This window comes from Eschrichtius robustus, chromosome 3, assembly GCF_028021215.1.
Source record: "Eschrichtius robustus isolate mEscRob2 chromosome 3, mEscRob2.pri, whole genome shotgun sequence".
Lineage (NCBI taxonomy): Eukaryota > Metazoa > Chordata > Mammalia > Artiodactyla > Eschrichtiidae > Eschrichtius > Eschrichtius robustus.
In genome coordinates, this window is record NC_090826.1 from 167,438,534 (window position 1) to 167,462,969 (window position 24,436).

The following is a 24,436-nucleotide window of genomic DNA, read 5'->3' on the forward strand; positions in this document are numbered from 1 at the left end:
TTTCAGTGCATCTTGACACAATGTATCTTTCCCTATCACTGGGTTTTTTATTTTTTATTTATTTTTTCGGTAACGCAGCATGCGGGATCGTAGTTCCCCGACCAAGGATCGAACCCATGCCCCCTGCACTGGAAACGCAGAGTCTTAACCTGCCAGGGAAGTCCCATCACTGGGTTTTTAAGAAACATCTTGATAGAAGTATAATTGTCATATGATAAACTGCACATATTTCAGGTATACAATTTGATAAGTTTTGACATATGTGTACACCTGTGAAGCCATTACCATAATCAAGATAATGAACATATCCATCACCCCCCACCCCCAAAGTTTCCTTATGTCCTTTTGTAATCCTTTCCTTCTTGCCTCCCTCCCCATCCTCAGGGAACTGCTAGCAAGTCTCCTTTCTGTCACTACAAATTAGTTATATTTTCTAGAATCTAGGATAAATGGAGCCATCCAGTATGTACTCTTTTTGTCTGAATTTACTCAGGATAATTATTTTGAGATTCATCCATTTTGCTGTGTGTATCAGTAGTGATTCCTTTTTATTGCTGAGAGATACTTCATTGTCTGGTTGAACCACTCCTTATCCATTCATCTGTTGATGGACATTTGGGTTGTTTCCAGTTACTCCATATCAAGCTACAATGAGTATTTGGGTACACATCTTTGTATGGACATATACTTTTATTTCTCTTGAGTGAATACTTAGGAGTGGAATGGTTGGGTCATTTGGTAGATGTATGTTAACTTTTTTTTTTTTTTTAACATATTTATTGGCGTATAATTGCTTTACAATGGTGTGTTGTATGTTAACCTTTAAAAAGCTGCCAGGGCTTCCCTGGTGGCGCAGTGGTTGAGAATCCGCCTGCCAATGCAGGGGACACGGGTTCAAGCCCTGGTCTGGGAAGATCCCACATGCTGCGGAGCAACTAGGCCCGTGAGCCACAATTACTGAGCCTGCGTGTCTGGAGCCTGTGCTCCGCAACAAGAGAGGCCGCGATAGTGAGAGGCCCGCGCACCGCGATGAAGAGTGGCCCCCGCTTGCTGCAACTAGAGAAAGCCCTCGCACAGAAACGAAGACCCAACACAGCCATAAATAAATAAATAAAAAATTAAAAAAAAAAAAAAAGCTGCCAGAGTGTTTTCCAAAGTGATTGTTTTATTTTACATTCCCCACCAGAGAGTTCTAGTTTTTCCACATCCTTGCCATCATTTGGTATGGTCAGTCTTTTTCATTTTGGCTGTCTAATAGATGCGTAGTGGTATTACATTGTGGTTTTAATTTGTATTTCTCTAATGTCTGATGATGTTGGGCATCTATCATGTGCTTATTTGCCATTTGTGTATTGTCTTTGGTGAAGTATTTGTTCACCTCTTTTGCTTAATTTTTTCTTTATTGGGTTGTTTACTTTCTTATTACTGAGTTTAGGCTTCTTTATATATTCTGGATCCAAGTTTTTTATTAGATAGATGATTTGCAAATATTTTTCCCAGTCTGTGACTTGGTCTTAATTTTAATACAGTATAATTGATCAGTTTAGAAGTTCTGTAGTTTTAGATTTTACATCTAAGTTTATGATCCATTTTGCGGTAACATTTGCATATGGTGTGAGAGTTAAAGTTCATTTTGTTTTTCGTATATGGATAGCAGTTGTACAAGCAGTATTTGTTGAAAACACTAAACTTTCTCCACTCAATTGCCTTTTTTTCTAAAATCAATTACCCCATGTACGTGTGGGTCTATTTTTGTACTCTCTATCCTGTACAATTGATCTATTTATCTATCATGATTTCAGTAACACACTGTATTGGTTACTGAAACATGGTAAGTCTTGAAGTCAGGTAGTGTATGTTTTCAACTTCATTCTTTTCAAAGTTTTGGCTATTGAATGTCCTTTGCACTTCCATATGGAATTTTAGAATTTGGTTGTCAATTTATACAAAAAAAACCCTGCTGGGATTTTGGTTGGGATTCTGTTGACTCTGTAGATCAGTTTGGGAAGAATTGCCGTCTTGACAATATTGAGCTTTTCGGTTCATGGGCACCACCTCGCCATTTATTTAAGTCTTCTCTCTCTCAGCCATGTTTTGAAGTTTTCAGTATGCAGGTCTGGCACATCTTCTGTTAAATTTATTCCTAAGTGCTTCATGTTTTCTATGCTATTGTTAATGGTATTAAAAAAATTTTTTTTTTTTTTTCAGTTTCTGGTTGTTGCTAATACATAGAAATATAATTGATTTTGGCATATTGATGTTTTATCCTGCATTCTTGCTAAATAAATTATTAGTTCTGGTAGCTTTTTTGTAGATTCCATAGGATTTTCTTCATAGATGATTGTGTTGTCTTTGTGTAAAGACAGAAAAGAAACTTTTTCCTTTTCAATCTGGATACAGTTTATTTCTACTTTTTTGTTCTGTGGCACTGGTTAAACCTCTTAGGACCATGTCCAATGGATGTTTAGAGAGTGGACATCTTGCTTTGTCCCTGATGACCCAATGTTTCTTGAATTTTTAAAATTCTAGTGTCATAGTTTTAAAGGGTGTTTTGATGACTGTATTCTAGGTTTGCTGCGAGTGTCCCAATATCATGTTTAATATGGTCAAACACTGCCTTCCTAATTTAACTATATAACGAGGTAATTCCAAATTGTTCCATCTGTGTCACTGACTATTGAAACTAGTTAATTTAAATTTACAACTTAGAAGAGTGTTGGTCTGTATGTTAGTATGTTTTATATCTTAATAAGTCAATGTGGGGTATTAATATAAAAGTTAATGGTTTCTTTAATATTATGGAAGAAAAATGGCTAAATAATTTTGTCATGATTGGCTCAGGTGACGCTTATAAATAGGCCTTTGAGGGAGGAATCTCTGTGATCATTTTGTACTAAGTTGGATTGTTTGCATTTTTATTTTGGTAGGTTAATAGTCCTAGGATGGACCTGACACTTGCTGAACTTCAGGAAATGGCATCTCGCCAGCAACAACAGATTGAGGCCCAGCAACAAATGCTGACCACTAAGGTAATATCGTGTTTTCAAAGACCTAACAGGCCGCTCCTGTTAATGTGTGTGTAAAGCCGTTTACGTTCCATCCTCACTAGTAAACCAGTTACCTCATAGATACGTGCTGATACCATCAACCCGAAAGGTACCTGCTTTCTTCTCTTCACTACAGCATTGTGTAGAAATCTTAAATCATCCAGTTGTTCCAGATCTTCCTGACCACCATTCTGATCAGAGTTAACCGTGCTATGTTGAGTATCAGTAAAACAGGAACAGCGGAAAGAACCTTTCAGCTTTGCTTGTAGGCACTAGTCTGGGCTAACCTTGTCCTGAATCATTACTACAGCAAGAGGAGCTTTCTGCTCTCGCTAACCTGTCCCCAGCTGCTGCTTGGCCCTGGTAACAGGCTGCTTGCCTTTATCTGGGGACATTCTTCACCCACCACCTAATTCTCATCCTGCCCTTGGACAGAGAAGACATGGGAAGCCTCTCCATTTCTATCAAAACCAGTCTCCCTGCTGCTGCTCCTGCCAGCCACGGGCTTCTGGTCTAAACCAGATGTTGTCAGACTTTGTAAAGGGCTGAGATATTTTAGGCTTTGCAGGCTGTGCTGTCTCAGCTCTGCAGTTGTAGCAGGAAAGCAGCCATAGACAATAGGTAAACGAATGGGTGTGGCAGTGTGCCGAGAAAACTTTACTTAACAACACGGATAGCAAGCTGGATTTCGCCTGCAGGTCTGCCGGCCCCGGGTCTAAATACCCTGTCTCTGCCGCCGACCAGTCTTTGAGGGACTGTAAGTTCACTTGGGGTGAACAACTTGAGGGTTTGAGTAGCAAGTTCCCCAGCAGGGCTTTGAAGTGATGGCCAGGGATTCTTTAAGGTGGTTCTCAACATGCACGGCGGCCTTCCCTGTAATACGTCCTAGGGTTTCGATGCATCCTTTCTACTTTTGATGCCAGACACCAGCTTTTTTCAAAATCATGTATATCGTTGCTTCTCAAACTTTAATATGAATATGAATCACCTAGGGATCTTGTTAAAAATGCATATTTTGATTCAGTAGGTGTGGGTTGGAGTCTGACATTTTGCATTTCTAACAAGGTCCCATGTGATGCTGACGCAGCATTCCTTGAGTTGCAAGGACATGAATTCAAAGAAAAAGGTTGATTGTTAACAGAATAAATCTCTACCTTCAGGGTCTTATTTTGAAACTATTTCTGTGTTATTTGTATGTTTTAGGCATATTAATCTGTGAAGTTTACCCTTGATTATAAATTGTGTGGCTCTATTACTCAGTTAAAAATTTTAATATAATAGAAATAAAATTGTAAGTTGCGACAGCAACAGTCAGCTCTACCCACCACCAGAGCCTCCCATCAAGCCTCTTAGATAGCCTCAACCACCAGAGGGCAGACAACAGAAGCAAGAAAAACTACAATCCTGCAGCCTGTGGACCAAAAACCACAGTTACAGAAGAAAGATAGAGAAGATGAAAAGGCAGAGGGCTATGTACCAGATGAAGGAACAAGAAAAAACCCCAGAAAAACAACTAAATGAAGTGGAGATAGGCAACCTTCCAGAAAAAGAATTCAGAATAATGATAGTGAAGATGATCCAGGACCTCGGAATAAGAATGGAGGCAAAGATCGAGAAGATGCAAGAAATGGTTAACAAAGACCTAGAAGAATTAAAGAACAAACAAACAGAGATGACCAATACAATAACTGAAATGAAAACTACACTAGAAGGAATCAATAGCAGAATAACTGAGGCAGAAGAACGGATAAGTGACCTGGAAGACAGAATGGTGGAATTCACTGCCGCAGAACAGACTAAAGAAAAAAGAATGAAAAGAAATGAAGACAGCCTAAGAGACCTCTGGGACAACATTAAACGCAACAACATTCGCATTATAGGGGTCCCAGAAGGAGAAGAGAGAGAGAAAGGACCAGAGAAAATATTTGAAGAGATTTTAGTCGAAAACTTCCCTAACATGGGAAAGGAAATAGCCACCCAAGTCCAGGAAGCGCAGAGAGTCCCATACAGAATAAACCCAAGGAGAAACACGCCGAGACACATAGTAATCAAAGTGGCAAAGATTAAAGACAAAGAAAAATTATTGAAAGCAGCAAGGGAAAAACGACAAATAACATACAAGGGAACTCCCATAAGGTTAACAGCTGATTTCTCAGCAGAAACTCTGCAAGCCAGAAGGGAGTGGCATGATATACTTAAAGTGATGAAAGGGAAGAACCTACAACCAAGATTACTCTACCCGGCAAGGATCTCATTTAGATTTGATGGAGAAATCAAAAGCTTTACAGACAAGCAAAAGCTACGAGAATTCAGCACCACCAAACCAGCTCTACAACAAATGCTAAAGGAACTTCTCTAAGTGGGAAACACAAGAGAAGAAAAGGACCTACAAAAACAAACCCAAAACAATTAAGAAAATGGTCATAGGAACATACATATCGATAATTACCTTAAACGTGAATGGATTAAATGCCCCAACCAAAAGACATAGACTGGCCGAATGGATACAAAAACAAGACCCATATATATGCTGTCTACAAGAGACCCACTTCAGACCTAGGGACACATACAGACTGAAAGTGAGGGGATGGAAAAAGATATTCCATGCAAATGGAAATCAAAAGAAAGCTGGAGTAGCTATACTCATATCGGATAAAATAGACTTTAAAATAAAGAATGTTACAAGAGACAAGGAAGGACACTACATAATGATCCAGGGATCAATCCAAGAAGAAGATATAACAATTATAAATATATATGCACCCAACATAGGAGCACCTCAATACATAAGGCAACTGCTAACAGCTATAAAAGAGGAAATCGACAGTAACACAGTAATAGTGGGGGACTTTAACACTTCACTTACACCAATGGACAGATCATCCAAAATGAAAATAAATAAGGAAACAGAAGCTTTAAATGACACAATAGACCAGATAGATTTAATTGATATATATAGGACATTCCATCCCAAAACAGCAGATTACACGTTCTTCTCAAGTGCGCACGGAACATTCTCCAGGATAGATCACATCTTGGGTCACAAATCAAGCCTCGGTAAATTTAAGAAAATTGAAATCATATCAAGCATCTTTTCTGACCACAACGCGATGAGATTAGAAATGAATTACAGGGAAAAAAGCGTCAAAAAGACAAACACATGGAGGCTAAACAAGACGTTACTAAATAACCAAGAGATCACTGAAGAAATCAAAGAGGAAATCAAAAAATACCTAGAGACAAATGACAATGAAAACACGACGACCCAAAACCTATGGGATGCAGCAAAAGCGGTTCTAAGAGGGAAGTTCATAGCTATACAAGCCTACCTAAAGAAACAAGAAAAATCTCAAGTAAACAATCTAACCTTACACCTAAAGAAACTAGGGAAAGAAGAACAAACAAAACCCAAAGTTAGCAGAAGGAAAGAAATCATAAAGATCAGAGCAGAAATAAATGAAATAGAAACAAAACAATAGCAAAGATCAATAAAACTAAAAGCTGGTTCTTTGAGAAGATAAACAAAATTGATAAGCCATTAGCCAGACTCATCAAGAAAAAGAGGGAGAGGACTCAAATCAATAAAATCAGAAATGAAAAAGGAGAAGTTACAACAGACACCACAGAAATACAAAGCATCCTAAGAGACTACTACAAGCAACTTTATGCCAATAAAATGGACAACCTGGAAGAAATGGACAAATTCTTAGAAAGGTATAACCTTCCAAGACTGAATCAGGAAGAAATAGAAAATATGAACAGACCAATCACAAGTAATGAAATTGAAACTGTGATTAAAAATCTTCCAACAAACAAAAGTCCAGGACCAGATGGCTTCACAGGTGAATTCTATCAAACATTTAGAGAAGAGCTAACACCCATCCTTCTCAAACTCTTCCAAAAAATGGCAGAGGAAGGAACACTCCCAAACTCATTCTATGAGGTCACTATCACCCTGATACCAAAACCAGACAGAGACACTACAAAAAAAGAAAATTACAGACCAATATCACTGATGAATATAGCTGCAAAAATCCTCAACAAAATACTAGCAAACAGAATCCAACAACACATTAAAAGGATCATACACCACGATCAAGTGGGATTTATCCCAGGGATGCAAGGATTCTTCAATGTACGCAAATCAATCAATGTGATACACCATATTAACAAACTGAGGAATAAAAACCATATGATCATCTCAATAGATGCAGAAAAAGCTTTTGACAAAATTCAACACCCATTTCTGATAAAAACTCTCCAGAAAGTGGGCATAGAGGGAACCTACCTCAACATAATAAAGGCCATATATGACAAACCCACAGCAAACATCATTCTCAATGGTGAAAAACTGAAAGCATTTCCACTAAGATCAGGAACGAGACAAGGATGTCCACTCTCACCACTATTATTCAACATAGTTCTGGAAGTCCTAGCCACGGCAATCAGAGAAGAAAAAGAAATAAAAGGAATACAAATTGGAAAAGAAGAAGTAAAACTGTCACTGTTTGCGGATGACATGATACTATACATAGAGAATCCTAAAACTGCCACCAGAAAACTGCTAGAGCTAATTAATGAATATGGTAAAGTTGCAGGATACAAAATTAATGCACAGAAATCTCTTGCATTCCTATACACTAATGATGAAAAATCTGAAAGAGAAATTATGGAAACACTCCCATTTACCATTGCAACAAGAAGAATAAAATACCTAGGAATAAACCTACCTAGGGAGACAAAAGACCTCTGTGCAGAAAACTATAAGACACTGATGAAAGAAATTAAAGATGATACCAACAGATGGAGAGATATACCATGTTCTTGGATTGGAAGAATCAACATTGTGAAAATGAGTATACTACCCAAAGCAATCTACAGATTCAATGCAATCCCTATCAAATTACCAATGGCATTTTTTACGGAGCTAGAACAAATCATCTTAAAATTTGTATGGAGACACAAAAGACCCCGAATAGCCAAAGCAGTCTTGAGGCAAAAAAATGGAGCTGGAGGAATCAGACTCCCTGACTTCAGACTCTACTACAAAGCTACAGTAATCAAGACAATATGGTACTGGCACAAAAACAGAAACGTAGATCAATGGAACAAGATAGAAAGCCCAGAGATTAACCCACGCACCTATGGTCAACTAATCTATGACAAAGGAGGCAAAGATATACAATGGAGAAAAGACAGTCTCTTCAATAAGTGGTGCTGGGAAAACTGGACAGCTACATGTAAAAGAATGAAATTAGAATACTCCCTAACACCATACACAAAAATAAACTCAAAATGGATTAGAGACCTAAATATAAGACTGGACACTATAAAACTCTTAGAGGAAAACATAGGAAGAACACTCTTTGACATAAATCACAGCAAGATCTTTTTTGATCCACCCCCTAGAGTAATGGAAATAAAAACAAAAATAAACAAGTGGGACCTAATGAAACTTCAAAGCTTTTGCACAGCAAAGGAAACCATAAACAAGACGAAAAGACAACCCTCAGAATGGGAGAAAATATTTGCAAACGAATCAACGGACAAAGGATTAATCTCCAAAATATATAAACAGCTCATTCAGCTCAATATCAAAGAAACAAACACCCCAATCCAAAAATGGGCAGAAGACCTAAATAGACATTTCTCCAAAGAAGACATAAAGACGGCCACGAAGCACATGAAAAGATGCTCAACATCACTAATTATTAGAGAAATGCAAATCAAAACTACAATGAGGTATCACCTCACTCCTGTTAGAATGGGCATCATCAGAAAATCTACAAACAACAAATGCTGGAGAGGGTGTGGAGAAAAGGGAACCCTCTTGCACTGTTGGTGGGAATGTAAATTGATAACAGCCACTATGGAGAACAATATGGAGGTTCCTTAAAAAACTAAAAATAGAATTACCATAGGACCCAGCAATCCCACTACTGGGCATATACCCAGAGAAAACCGTAATTCAAAAAGACACATGCACCCGAATGTTCATTGCAGCACTATTTACGATAGCCAGGTCATGGAAGCAACCTAAATGCCCATCAACAGACGAATGGATAAAGAAGTTGTGGTACATATATACAATGGAATATTACTCAGCCATAAAAAGGAACGAAATTGAGTCATTTGTTGAGACGTGGATGGATCTAGAGACTGTCATACAGAGTGAAGTAAGTCAGAAAGAGAAAAACAAATACCGTATATTAATGCATGTATGTGGAACCTAGGAAAATGGTACAGATGAGCCAGTTTGCAGGGCAGAAGTTGAGACACAGATGTAGAGAATGGACATATGGACACCAAGGGGGGAAAACTGCGGTGAGGTGGGGATGGTGGTGTGCTGAATTGGGCGATTGGTTTTGACATGTATACAGTGATGTGTATAAAATTGATGCCTAATAAGAACCTGCAGTATAAAAAAACAAACAAACAAACAAAAAAATTGTAAGTTGCATTATTGCAGTTTTCTAAAGGCACTAAGTAGTTCTTTAGCTCTTTTCTAAGTGTATTGAGTGTGTACTAACTATGTACGATACTGTAAACAGAGATTTCCATTTCACATTGCATTTAATCCTCACTGTAGCCCTAGGAGCACTAGTGATGATCTCATTTTTTTTTTTTTTTTTTTTTAATTTATGGCTGTGTTGGGTCCTCGTTTCTGTGCGAGGGCCCTCTCCAGCCGCGGCAGGCGGGGGCCACTCCTCATCGCGGTGCGCGGGCCTCTCACCATCGCGGCCCCTCCCGTTGCGGAGCACAGGCTCCAGACGCGCAGGCTCAGTAACTGTGGCTCACGGGCCCAGCCGCTCCGCGGCATGTGGGATCCTCCCAGACCAGGGCTCGAACCCGTGTCCCCTGCATCGGCAGGCAGACTCTCAACCACTGCGCCACCGGGGAAGCCCATGATCTCATTTTATAGGTGAAGACACAGACTTGTGGATTTGGTGAGATTATGTAATTTGCCCAAAGTCTCATAGCTAATAAGTGGCAGAGCTTGGGTTTGAATCCAAATTGGACTTCGAAGTGTATCATTTAACAGCTTTCTTTTACTGCCTCCCCCCTCTACATGAGCTCCTTCTTAAAATTATAGCCGCAGCTCATGAAAACTAGTTCAAGGATCACTGCTTGCTTGCTGCACAAGGACCACTTGGATAAAAACACTGATTCCTGGATCTTACCCCCTAAGAGGTAGATTCTAGGCTTGGGCCTGGGAGAGTCTGTTTTTCACAAACTCCCCAGGTGGTTCTCATAGCAGCGTGTAGGACAGATGGTGAGACCAGAGCAAGCCACCGGTGTACCTCAGCCTGGGCACCTCAGGGTATGGTTAGATTAATTGTGGGTTAGTGGTCTGCTGTTTAAAATGACATGCCCGATGATGGCTTATATCTTCAGGAACAGCGCTTAAAGTTTTTGAAACAGCAAGATCAGCGTCAACAGCAGCAAGCTGCTGAACAGGAAAAGCTTAAGAGACTCAAAGAAATAGCTGAGAATCAGGAAGCTAAGCTGAAAAAAGTGAGAGCACTTAAAGGCCACGTGGAACAGAAGAGGCTAAGCAACGGGAAACTTGGTGAGTTGCTCCTATTTGGTTTACCTCAGTGCTAAATGCTACAGTGTTGAACTGTTTGGGTGTAAGAAAATGCATTGGTATAAGAAAACACGTTGGTGTAGGAAGTTTATATAAATTTGCAGTAAGGAAGAAGAATAAGATGAGACTCTGTATGTAGATCAACTTAAAAGGATTTTTTGGGAAAAGTATGATTCACTGCAGTTTTGATGCTGCTGGTTCCCCCTGAATTGAATTCAGCTGTTGAATGTTTTAGACGAGGTTTCCAAGTTCCCTTTGGAAAACGTAGTAGTAGTAGTAGTAGTAGTAGTAGTTTCCACCACCACCCCCCGCCATTGATTGATTTATTTATTTGGTTGCACCAGGTCTTAGTTGCAGCAGGTGGGCTCCTTAGTTGTGACTCCAGGGCTCCTTAGTTGTGGCATGCGAACTCTTAGTTGCGGCATGCATGTGGGATCTAGTTCCCTGACCAAGGATCGAACCCAGGCCCCCTGCATTGAAGTCCTCTTTCCTCTCTCTATTTTTTGACTGAAAATTTGATGAAGGTAAGGATTTTTATGCGTATAATGGCTCCATCTATTATAATACCATTTTAATTAAAATTGTAGTGATTTGATTTAGAGATGTCTGTTTGATTTAGAGGTGCTTATAAAGGAATAGGTTGATTCTAGGACATTTCTGAAAATTTTCTCTACTTTTTATGAGAAAGTTTATGGTACATCCTGGTTGCCCGGGAAGCAGTCCGTTCTCATTTTTCTTTTCAACTACTGTTGCTTTTCTCATTCTTACTTTAGTGGAGGAAATTGAACAGATGAATAGTTTGTTCCAGCAAAAGCAGAGGGAGCTCGTTCTGGCTGTGTCAAAAGTAGAGGAACTTACAAGACAGCTAGAGATGCTCAAGAACGGCAGGATTGATGGTCACCATGACAACCAGTCCGCGGTGGCAGAGCTTGATCGGCTCTACAAGGAGCTGCAGGTAAACTGTGGCCGCCTGTGACATTCAGTGGCACATTCTCTCTAGGATGACAGCGTTGTCCACATAAGGGGCAGGAAGTCCTGGATTTCAGCCTCTTTTCCTTAAAGCGGGGAGGGGGAGGAAGACCTTAACCCCACAGAATCCAGAATAAACTTTATATACCTCAAACAGGAGATCTGAGGTGTTCCTTATGACCACAGCTGGTGGTCCAACACTTAATTTTAAACCATGAGTTGGGAAGTGTGGAGGGACCTGACATTTTTAGAAATTGTATAATAGCGAACCGTGTGATTATCTGTTGGAGAAATTTTTCTTCCTACTCCTTGGCTACCTTTTTTCCCCTTAATTTTATTCAGTTAAGAAACAAACTGAACCAGGAGCAGAATGCCAAGCTGCAACAACAGAGGGAGTGCTTGAATAAGCGCAATTCAGAAGTGGCGGTCATGGACAAGCGTGTTAATGAGCTCAGGGACCGGCTGTGGAAGAAGAAGGCGGCCCTGCAGCAGAAAGAGAACCTTCCAGTAAGTGCGCTGTTGGCAGGGGTCGGGAGGAGGGGACGATGACCATCCCAGTGAGGTCAGTACTTGGAGCGGCACCTTCAGAATCATTGCTCGGTGGGTCCTCCGGAAAGGGACGGGACCTGTGACTTCCTGGAAGAGAATCCACTGTTCTTATACTTTCAATATTATCGCCTACGTAGCTCTGCTCTTTTTTCTAATTCTTGTAATAAAGTGTGGGTGAGAGTTCACCACGGGGTGTTTTTGTCTGGGGACATCTCTTGTAGATTTGATGGCTAGATCCTGAAAATGCCGGTTTTTAACACAATTATGAACACGTCACGGGCTTTTCTGAGTCAGATCCAGCCTGACTTGCAATACTAAAGGCTCTGTGCTTTCTCCTAAGGTTTCGTCTGATGGACACCTGCCCCAGCCGGGGGCGTCGGGGCCGAGTCGAGTGGCTGCGGTCGGTCCCTATATCCAGTCGTCGACTATGCCCCGGATCGCCTCGAGGCCTGAGCTTCTGGTGAAGCCAGCCCTGCCCGATGGGCCTGGGGCCACGCAGGCTTCCGAGGGGTCCATGAAAGTCCAGACACTGCCCAACATGAGATCTGGGGCCGCTTCACAACTGAAAGGTAAAACCAGGCATTTCCAGGTCCTTCCAGGGCTTAGCTGCTCCCGTGCTCACTATGATTTTCCCCCAAGTTTGAGTTATTTATTTATTTGTTTGTTTTTGTATACCTTTCTTTTATTTGTGCTTCACAGCAAGTCGTTTCTTTTTTTTTTTTCTATCTAGATTTTTTTTTTTCCTCCAAGTTTGAGTTTAAAAGGATGTCTTCCTATCCCTTGTTCATGTGGCAATTCTAAGAATCTCCTTGTGTTCTTTGGGGTTAAGAAATGATAATTTTCTTAACCCTAAGTAATAATAGGGTTCTGTTCAGGAAATGAAATAAAACATCAGGTTTTTGAAAACCTGGAAATTGTTTTGAATTCCTTCTCGTTAATAAGGAAATTTTGATCTGATGTTAATAACTTGAGAACTTTCCTTGTGGTATAAAAACTCCAGATATGTTAGTGGTGTCGTCTCCACAGAACGCGAGACAGTGGGTCCATTCTGTTGATGATTGGTGTTTGCTATTCGTATATGTTTTTGTGTGAGAATTTGCCTGATGATAATTTTTAGAATAAAGGTAAACATATTGGGAGATAAAAGTGAAAGTAACAGAGGCTCCTTGTGTTAGTGGTCTTTGCATTCTGTGTGTAGTCCTCAGATACTTGGCCGGGGGTAGGGGGCAGGTGCAAGCCAGACTTTTATAATAGGAGGAAAAAATGAAGGCAGAGTTGTAGGAAAAGCAGGGCAAAAAACATCCTTTAATGAGCTTATTAAACTGACCCCTGGAGAAAAAAAAATAGAATCATCTCTTTTCCCTAACCACTATCATGTGTAAATAATAGCTACCTTTAAAATTATTTATTATTTTGCAGTAATTACCAACTGTGAAGCAGTAGTGCTGCATAGTCTGGGTTTTATTGTAGAAAGAGTTAGTTTTGTCTTTTTAAGGAAAAATGAAAGCTATGGCTTTGAAACTTAAATACCAGTGTAGAAAAAACCTGAATACTCTGATTTACCCAAGACTGTGGTCAGAGTCATGGGCTGAAAGTCCGTGTTTTTGCTTTTGTTGTGTGTGCATCACTTGTGGTAGTTATGTAAGACACACCGGAGAGCCCTTGGTCTGCTAGATTGGATTTCTGGGTGGGATGGTGACGTTTTCTTACCTGGGGAGGAGTAATGCGTCCTTGCTGCTTCAAACGGACTTTCTGTTGATCGTGATTAATTTGTTTGAGTTAGCAGGAACACTCTTAAATTACAAGTATAAAGTCTGATGTTTTCTAAGTAAGTTTACTGAGGTTTTTGTGAGTCTGAGATTTAAACCCATTTTTAGAGATTTAACTTCTTAGCAGTAAAGTGAACCATTAAACATCTCCTTAGAAGGCCGGGTTATTGCAGTTGCTTTTCTGTGTTCTAGGCTCTAAAATCCATCTGCTTGGCCCTGATTGGACTCCTCCGAATGCAGATCTTTTCTCGAGCCAACAAGCGTCTGCTTCTGTGTCCAAAAGCTCTGGGAACGCTCCAGACCAAGGTGAGGTTTACTTGTGCTGTTCCTGAATATTCTGTTTTGGCCATCTAAAGGTTCTGTGTATTCTTTTTTAGATAGCTTATTTTCTAGTGTGTTAAGACCAGGGACTGTGTTTATTTCCAGAACAGCTTCATTTAGCCAGGGAATTAAGGTACTAGCATTGTAGTGTTGGGTTATCCTTTAATCAACTTAGTTTAAAAATAGAAGAGCATTTAGTGGGTATAGGTGTGAGGAGAGAGGAACATGTGTGAATAAGAAATTTTATTACAAGCAGTTTGATTATCAGTGTGATTCTTTTTTTTCCCTGTCTTCTTCAGCTGATGATGGGGAGGTTCCGCTGAGGGAGAAGGAGAAGAAAGTGCGTCCCTTTTCAATGTTTGACACCGTGGACCAGTCTGCTGCCCCACCCGCCTTTGGTACCCTGAGGAAGAACCAGAGCAGTGAAGATATCTTGCGGGATGCTCAGGTACTTGAGAATATCCCAGTTTTAAGATTTAATGGTAATTCTATATACATTTTTTTTTTTTTTTTAGAAGAGAGAAAGTATTATGTAAGGGAGAGAAAAAAACAAAATCTATCTGGGAGATTAGAAAATACAACAGCATTATGTTATTTTAAATTCTGTTGCTTGAGTATATTTGTGGTCTCACATCGTACTGGAACATGACTAACATGCTTGCTTCTGGGTCATATTTTGTATGATTCTCTAAAAAAATACTGGTGCATTGAAGAACATTGTATTTGTGCTGCTCAGTTACCTTGTTTCTTCAAAATTTGGAGCTTAGGTTATGTCAAGCAATCTGATGATGAATCTTCCATAACTGTTAGGATCCCAGCGTTTGACAACCAGTCTATGGCTGCATGCTCCAAGTTAGGAGTTTTTTTTAACCACGTGGCCCAGATTGGGTGAAGTTCCGATGAACGAGAATGGTTTTCAGTTATTGGTGCCATCCGTGAATATGTAAAATGGCAGTTAAAAGTTTTCAAGTGGCCACTTACAGTTGCCCAAATAGGAAGGGGCAATGCGGAGGAAGTCGTATGGGGCAGGAATTGTATTGCATTACTGAAGTCCCTTTTACGTGTGATTAAGTTCAGAGATTTAAAAGTTTTTAATGATTTTTAAATGTAGAGCTAGTCTTTTCAGTCTGTACTTAACATTTGTGAAGTTTAGGTTGTCTGGAACATCCTGTATACCCAGTTACACAGTATTTTGATTGGCTGTTGTGTGTGTTTACAGGCTGCAAATAAGAATGTGGCTAAGGTACCACCTCCTGTTCCATCAAAACCAAAACAGATTAATCTGCCTTATTTTGGACAAACTAATCAGTCGCCATCAGACATTAAGCCAGATGGAAACCCTCAGCAGTCGTCAGCGGCTGTTGCATCCATGGGAAACAAACCCAAGCCAGCAGGGCAGCAGCAGAGGGTCCTGCTGGCCGCCAGCATCCCTTCAGGTGGCCAAGCAGACCAGACCCTTCCTCCAGGTTCTAAGCAAGAGAGTCCCCCTGCTGCTGCTGTCCGGCCCTTCACGCCTCAGCCTTCCAAGGACACCCTCCTTCCGCCCTTCAGGAAACCCCAGACCGTGGCTGCCAGCTCCATATACTCCATGTATACCCAGCACCGGGCTCCCGGCAAAAACTTCCAGCAGGCCGTGCAGAGCGCGTTGACCAAGTCCCATTCCCGAGGGCCCCACTTTCCGAGCGGTAAGGTTCTTGGTCTCATCTTCACCTGCGTGGATGTGTTTCCATCCTACACCAGAGCTGCCGTCAATCAGTAAACAGCACAGTGACTTGTACCTCTTTTGACTGATGCTTTTGTCCTAAGAGATTTGTTTCATTATGGCTTCTGTTCTTCATGGGGAGTTTAAAAGAGTTTGTGCTCAATGTCAGCTACTGTAGTAGCTGAAGATGGTAGGTGAATAAAATGAAATAAATATGAAAATTGATGAATAAAACCTATAGCGATGACATAGCCTTCTGTGTTGAATTTCCTGTGTGTGTTTGTTTCCTGCTCACGGACGAGCTCCTCGGTGAGTGGGGAAAAGTGCCTGCAGGGGATCGCTGCGCAGAGGGAGGTGTCTTCACTCTAGGTCTGACCAGATGTTCTTGGCGCATAGAGGATTAGACAACTGCCTCTGTATATGTTTTTTTTTTTTTTTTTTTAATGTTCTCTACTATATTTTAAGTTGTTCTAATGAGGACACAGTTACTAGTTAAATATAAATCACAAAAAGATTACTTTGTGTTCAACATACATAATTTGGTAACTTGTTGGGTTCTTTCTAAGAGTCATTAGTTTATGGGACTGGAATAAAATTCACTATGTTTTAATGGAATGAAAATGGCTTTCTAGTTGTGAAATAAGCACGTAATTGTGGCCCAAAATGTCATGAAAGTAATTACCCAGCAGAGCATTAGTATATATGCTACATCTTACTCTTTTTCATGAGTCTGGTGAAAACTGCTAATATAATAATTCGGGAATTAGATAATGATGATGTAATCAGAATGTTTAAGGAGAACAGTTTTGGTAAATAGAAGTGGTTATTAATAATTTTATAAGCCCAATGATTTCTCACATTGATTTCCTTTTGAAAATTGTGAAAGATGGGATACTGCATGTTTAGTTTTAATCTGGACACGTGAAAGGATCACCAGTTTTCACTGATTCTAAATTCTTTTCACATTTTGACATTTTATTTATTTATTTTTATTTTTTTTTTTACATTTTGACATTTTAAATTTGGATACTACGGTCTGATTTCTTATAATTATAATTGACAGCATTTTCTTTCATATTGGTACATAAAATAATGGTACCTCTTTACAATCAATGAGGGTTTCGATTCTGTAATAAGTTTATTACGCAACGACGGAAACCTTGCTTTGTCGTTTGTTATTTTTAAAAATTAGTTGTATTGAAGGGTATTATGTAATAACTATGAAATTAAAAGAGGCCTTAATTATTGTTAGCTATGTCTGTTATTTGCTAGTTTTGTTTAATTAATACTAATCAGGGCTTTTTTTCCATTTCCAATTAGTTTATGGCAAGCCTGTGATTGCTACTGCCCAGAACCCACAGCAGCTCCCAGAGAACATTTATTCCAATACCCAGGGCAAACCTGGCAGCCCGGAACCTGAAACAGAGCCCATTTCTTCAGTTCAGGAGACCCATGAAAACGAAAGAATTCCTAGGCCACTCAGCCCAACCAAATTACTGCCTTTCTTATCTAATCCTTACCGAAACCAGAGTGATGCTGACCTAGAAGCCCTGCGGAAGAAACTGTCGAACGCACCACGGCCACTAAAGAAACGCAGCTCTATTACAGAGCCAGAGGGTCCTAATGGGCCGAATATTCAGAAACTTCTGTATCAGAGGACCACCATCGCCGCCATGGAGACCATCTCCGTCCTGGCGCACCCATCCAAGTCCACTTCTGGGACTGCCAGCCCGGAAAGCCCAGTGGAGATCCAGAATCCATATTTGCACGTGGAGCCAGAGAAGGAGGCGCTCCCTCTGGCCCCTGAGCCTGTGTCCCCGGAGGAAGCAGGGAGCGCCAGTACAGAGAGCAGTGACCTGCCCGCTCCTTCTCCGGGCCTTGAGTATGAACCTGAAGGAGTCTCAGACAGCAGTCCAAGTTTCCAGAACAACGTGGAAGATCCAAACCCAGAGGCTCCCCCTCTGCTTGAAGTGTACCTCGAGGAGTATCCCCCCTACCCACCCCCGCCATACCCGTCTGGGGAACCAGAAGGCCCAGGAGAAGACCCTGTGAGCCTGCGTCCGCCTGAGATCACTGGGCAGGTTTCTCTGCCTCCTGTAAGTACTGTGGTGTCTTGTGGTCACTGCTGAAACCTTTTGTCTTGTCACAGCTTTCTAGGTGGCTAGTTGTCACTACTCAGTGAAACACCAGTGAGTACTTACAGCCGGCCATTCACAAAAGATGGTCTGTGTTTAAACTGCCTATTGCAGCAAATGTGTTCTACAGCTTGCCCTTTATCTTACAGTTCTCTTGGTACAGAGTGGATCTTATAAATGTTATCAAAATGCAATATATTCAGCATCACAAACAATTTAATTTGGGGGGAAGAACCCCTTTCTTTATGAAGGCAACAAAGTTTTGCTCTTATACCTGTAAACACCATGTTTGCCGTTTCTTCTCTAGCTGGTGTCGCATATTATGGAAGGCAACACTGGGAATGAAAAGACCTGGATTTGGAACTTTCGATCACTAGTTTAGCTCTGTGAAATCGGGCAGATGGTTTAACTTCTCTCATTGGTGATATCACTCTTTCAAACTTTTCTTTTTCTAGCAGTGAAATTTATTTTCAATGTCATATTTAGGTGGAACCTCAAACTCCCAATGCTGATAAAATTGGAAGGGTTCTGGATGAAATGGGGGCTGGGGGAGGTAACTGAGCAGAGAGTGGGGTGGACCCTCTTTAGCTTCTTCCTCTCCTTCAGCCTGGTTTGAAGTCTCTGGGTATCATGGAGATCCCTCAGGTTTCCTTGTGCTCTGACATTAAGTTATTCTATTTCAGTACTTGTGATTGGTCTGTTCATATTTTCCGTTTCTTCCTGGTTCAGTCTTGGAAGATTGTACCTTTCTAAGAATTGGTCCATTTCTTCTAGTGTGGACAGTCATTTTATTGGCATGTAGTTGCCTGTAGTAGTCTCTTATGGTCCTTTGTATATCTGCGGTGTCGGTTGTAACTTCTCCTTTTTCATTTCTAATTTTGTTGATTTGGGCCCTCTCCCTTTTTTTCTTGACGAGTCTGGCTAAAGGTTTATCAGTTTTGTTTATCTTTTCAAAGAGCCAGCTTTTAGTTTCATTGATCTTTTCTGTTGTTTTCTTTGTCTCTACTTCATTTATTTCTGCTCTGATCTTTATGATTTCTTTTCTTCTGCTAACTTTGGGTTTTGTTTATTTTTCCTTCTCTAGTTGCTTTAGATATAAGGTTAGTTTGTTTGAGGTTTTTCTTGTTTCCTGAGGTAAGTTTGTATCACTGTAAACTTCACTCTTAGAGCTGCTTTTGCCACGTCCCATAACTTTTGGATGACGCTAAGTTATTCTAAAGCTTTGTATGTTTTGACTTGGGCGTGTCTTCTGCACTCCTTCCAAATGTTAAGTTTTTCTTTGGAAGTTTATTATGTCACTTTGAAATAGGTGAGAGAAGATCAGAATCCCAAAATGTCTTTAAAGTTGGTTTTTTCAGAGTTTAGTTTGAAGTCATTTTGTTTCAGTAGGATGCCAAGAGATGAATTTTTAAAACCTGGGCAAAAGCACAATAGCATATTGTAAGGATTTTTTTTTTAAGTGCGTTATATGTTTGATCCCTTATTACATCTCTTAGATGTGGTAGAAGTCAAAGATAATGATTATCCAAAGTTGCCTCAACTACTAGTTTACAGTCGACATTTGTTTAAAAGTTCTATATGGTAAACATTGAGTTCTAGTGAAAAAAGTTTTAAAATAGAGGTTAACACTTTTTTAACAATTCTGTGCTTCTGTGTCATGAGGCGTGATTCTCTTTGAGTTAAACATGCGAGATTCTGTTATTCTCTTCCTAGGAAAGTGATCTATAAACTTTTTCCTTCTTGGTTGAAGTAAAATAGAAGCCACTATCTCGTACTGTTGTTTGGAAGTGGGTACGATTGTATTGTTTATGAGTTGTATTATCTCAGCCATGTAATATTTTCTCTTGTTTTCTTTTTTTCAAGAGACAGAAACATTTTAGCCATTGTACATTTGTGAAGTATATTCATTGCTACTTAACGTTTTTCAAAACTCAATAGTTTTCCACATCTGAGATAAAAAGAAGTATATGTAGCATATCATACCCTAGGAAATGTTTCCACTCTGTTGGTTGTGTTTAAGAAACCCATCTTACAGGATGTTAGATCTAGTTTTAACATTTGCCTTATTTTTTTAAGCCTGACGTATTAAAGTGTAGAAAAGACGGTTAATTTACCCATGTGTCTTGGAGTACAGTTAAATTTTTAAATATAAAATAGTGATAGCATTTTAAGACTTGTAGGATTCCTCCCTGGTATGTCTAAGACAGACTAATAATCTTTATTTTTTTCCTTCGTAATATGCTCCACTCCCCTTCCCCCTAGGAGGCATTATGTTGGATATGGTTAAAAGGAGGGGCTTGGAAGAAGCCAAATTCCTTGGATTTGAATTCCAGCTCTGATGTTTACTGGCTGTGTGCCTCAACTTCCTTATCTGTAAAATGGGATAATAGGGTTTTCGAGAGGAATAAATGAATAATCATTCAATAAATGTCAGCTCTCACAATTCTCAGTTTGTGCTCTTGCCCAGTTTAATAATGTGGGGTTAGCGCTACCGTATTAGGTAATTTAAAGACCAATCTTGGCTAATTTTGATCCTTGACGGAGAACCAGCCTACTTCCTACTGCAGATTATACTCTTAGCGCGTGTTACCCAAATGTAGTTTTCACTAGGCTTTAAAGAGTTAGCTTCTTCCCACTTAGTTACGTGGGTTTATTCATTAAGCGCTAAATATATATATATATATATATATATATATATAAATATATATATATGTATTTTCAAAGTTCCTTTTACTATCTCAGCCGAGATATTATTCCTCCCTTTTTGTTGTTTTTTGGTCTCTTGCTTAGACCGGGATCCTTAACCTTCCGTGCATTTCTTTTGCAGGGCAAAAGGACAAACTTGCGTAAAACTGGTTCAGAGCGGATTGCTCATGGAATGAGGGTGAAATTCAACCCCCTTGCTTTACTTCTAGATTCCTCTTTGGAGGGAGAATTTGACCTTGTACAGAGAATTATATATGAGGTATGATTGAATTAGTACATTTCTTATATACCACCTTGTATTTTGTTTTAAAGCTCTAATCAAAAGGCTACTGTAGGGAAACTGTACTTTTGCATTGTTTTCTCTTTTGGGAGGTGGGGTTGTTGAGAGGAACTCTTAATCATGCTCCAAAACCAGCTTCTCTGTTTTAAAGGTGTGGCTGTAACACTTTCAATAAATAGTGCGGAAGTTCAGTTATTCACTGGGGGTACTTTTCTTAGGGACATCATGACCCTCCTTTAAAAGTTGCTCAAGTATGGATTTGTACTCTGCAGGGTTAAATTACAGATGTGGTCCCTACTTTTCAGAAACCTGCTATTTAAAATATTTTCAGTTGACCTTTCTTCCCTTCCATGGCAAATGTGACTTCTCCTTAGATGCTAATCTGTGGTGGGAAGTTGGAGGATAAGTAAACAAAAATGACTGTAAGGATATATAGTTTCTGGGACTTCTTCAGTTTTTAAAAACCTTTTTATAGGGAGTGCCTACTTAATGTCGTATTTCTAGAACTGTTCTTGGTATAGTTTTCTTGGCTCCTGAAGGTTTTAATTATGTTCAAAAAAAAAAAAAAAAAAGACTACAAGAGTCTCTTTCAATTCTCTTGATCCTAGAGCCAGTTAATAGTTGACAGTTAAGGTGACAAAAAATTTGAGTGATGATCACCCTTGTTCTTATTGATGTTACAGGTCGATGACCCAAGCCTGCCTAATGATGAAGGTATCACAGCTCTTCACAACGCCGTGTGTGCAGGACACACAGAAATTGTTAAATTCCTGGTACAGTTTGGTGTAAATGTCAATGCTGCTGACAGTGACGGATGGTAAGATTTTCTTTTAAACTCCACTCGGACTTCAAGTGTATCTGCTGCGTAGGCAACGAATGAGCAGTGTTGTAGACGCTGTTAGAAGGGAAGAAGTATGTCAGTGTGTGTCCTCACGCTGCTTGTAATCTAGAAGGAGAGACGGGGGAGACATTTCTAAGGTATTAATATGTCTTCATGTAATAGTCATCTCACTCCCGTTCTGGAAGCAGATGGAGTTTTGTTTTATCTTTTTATATAAAAAATTTTTTCTCGGCCGCACTGCATGGCTTATGGGATCATAGTTCCCCGACCAGGGATTGAACTCGGGCCCTTGGCAGTGAGAGTTTAGAGTCCTAACCACTGGACCGCCAGGGAATTCCCCAGATGGAGTTTCAGAAGTTTAGTAGTTAAATAATAAAAATAAGAAATGTCCCAAAGTGGTACACAGTTCATTGGCATGCTTCAGTGAATATGAGACATGCTGATCTAAGCAGGGTTCCCCCCACCTCCCTGAAACTACTGTGTGTCTAAGAGGGGATTATAATTTGTAAACTTCTCCCAATATTTTTGACCGTGGAATCCATTTTTCATGGAGCGTCTTGTGGAACTGGTGTGTGGCTAAAACCCAGGAGATATTATTGTAAATGATGAATATTATTATTCCTAGGGTAATGATTTAATGATTATGATTATTAATTAAATTATGATTTAATGATTAATAATGATTCCTAGGAAAGATTTACTTCTTTCTATATGAAAAAATTTTTTAAAGTTATAATCACACTATATCTACTCAAGTATTTTAGTTCTATAGCTTGTATTTCTCTCAATATGGAAATAACTGTAATATCAAATTTACAGGTATACACATATAAGTTGCAGACACCCATATGCATACATTTGAAAAAGCCTCATCTCTTACCACATGGCTGTGACTCATTCATTGTCGCTGTCTCCTTCTCGCTAGACGTTTAGATTGCTTTCCAGTTCTTTGTTTGTTATAAATAATTCTTGGAGAAGCATTTTTGGTTGCACTTTAAAAAAATTGTATTTATAAAAGTAATGTGAGCCCATTGTGGAAAACGTACAAAATAGAGAAATCAGAGGAAAACAAGCCATTTGTATCCTACAATCTAGAAGTAAACACCATCAATATTTTTTTTTTATACAATTCCGGGCTTTTTTTTTTTTTTTTTTTTTTTTTAATTTTATTTATTTATTTATTTATTTATGGCCGTGTTTCTGTGCGAGGGCTTTCTCCACTTGCGGCGAGCGGGGGCCACTCTTCATCGCGGTGCGCGGGCCTCTCACTATCGCGGCCTCTCTTGTTGCGGAGCACAGGCTCCAGACGCGCAGGCTCAGTAATTGTGGCTCTTGGGCCCAGTTGCTCCGTGGCATGTGGGATCTTCCCAGACCAGGGCTCGAACCCGCGTCCCCTGCATTGGCAGGCAGATTCTCAACCACTGCGCCACCAGGGAAGCCCAACACCATCAATATTTTAATATAGTTCCTGCAGGCTCATTTATGTATGGGTATATATATAATTTTTTATGCCTATATGTTTTTTTTAGTTTAGCTCTCAATAGGTTTTTTTTTTTAATTGAGGTATAGGTGAGTTACAATATTATACTAGTTTCAGGTGTATAACACAGGGTCAAATTTTTTATAGATTATACTCAATTTAAAGTTATTAAAATATTAGCTACATTCCCTGTGCTGTACAAAATATCCTTGTAGCTTATTTATTTTATACATAGTAGTTTGTACCTCTTAGTCCCTGATCCCTGTCTTGATCTCTTCCTCGCTTGGCTTTCCCCACTGGTAACCTCTGATTTGTTCTCTGCATCTGTGAGTCTGCATGGTTTGTTCTCTTCATTCATTTGTTTTATTTTTCAGATTCTACATATAAGTGATAACAAACAGTATTTGCCTTTTTTATGCCTACTTTTTTAGTTTACCTTTACAACATAAGCAGAACAAATTCTTAATGTGTCACAATGGCTTTGTTTCCTAATATTGGGAGTTTAGATTGTGTATAATTTTTTACTATTAAAAAAATTAAAAATTAAAAAGCCACGCAGTTAAAAAGTCTGTAGTAATATTCACCAAATTATTAGTGATAGTGTTTGGGATGGGGGGGGTGGGAAATAAATTTCTTTTGTGAAAGACCCAAGTGGAATAACATGAAAAGGGGAGGGAAGAAAAGGGTAAAGAACTCTCATGTACTTCAGGGCTTGATTAACATCCTCAAGCCCATCTTCTGAGTTTGGGCAGTGGTCCCGGCTCTTCCACCTTTACCATGAATCTGGAGTCATTTATAATACATTATAAAACATTTGAGATGGTGGAGAAGATCCTTCGTCATGGTCTTCCTAAGTTCCTGCTAACCAGTTGCTAATATAGATTGAAATGTGTATTTTCCAGTCATTTTTCTGGTCTGAATTGAATTGGCAATTTTTTTTCCAATTAAAATTGAATTAGGATTAAAAAAAATGTTGGGTAAAGGTAGTTGTTTATGTGCAACTTAATTCCTTCAAAATTGGTGGTGATAAAGGGACATTTACAGGCACG

The 24,436-nt window shown here is 39.6% G+C and overlaps 1 protein-coding gene across 1 annotated transcript in view; it reads left to right on the forward strand.

Moving 5' to 3' along the window:
* Positions 1-24,436, forward strand: part of TP53BP2 (tumor protein p53 binding protein 2) — a 67,342-nt gene that overhangs the window by 35,887 nt on the left and 7,019 nt on the right. Inside the window, exons 5-15 of the mRNA XM_068541771.1 lie at positions 2,928-3,029; positions 10,443-10,617; positions 11,409-11,590; positions 11,947-12,111; positions 12,494-12,722; positions 14,115-14,228; positions 14,543-14,691; positions 15,463-15,928; positions 17,266-18,041; positions 20,908-21,045; positions 21,750-21,883. Of these exons, the coding sequence (XP_068397872.1) occupies positions 2,928-3,029; positions 10,443-10,617; positions 11,409-11,590; positions 11,947-12,111; positions 12,494-12,722; positions 14,115-14,228; positions 14,543-14,691; positions 15,463-15,928; positions 17,266-18,041; positions 20,908-21,045; positions 21,750-21,883 (2,630 nt within the window). The remainder of the gene's footprint in view (positions 1-2,927; positions 3,030-10,442; positions 10,618-11,408; positions 11,591-11,946; positions 12,112-12,493; positions 12,723-14,114; positions 14,229-14,542; positions 14,692-15,462; positions 15,929-17,265; positions 18,042-20,907; positions 21,046-21,749; positions 21,884-24,436) is intronic.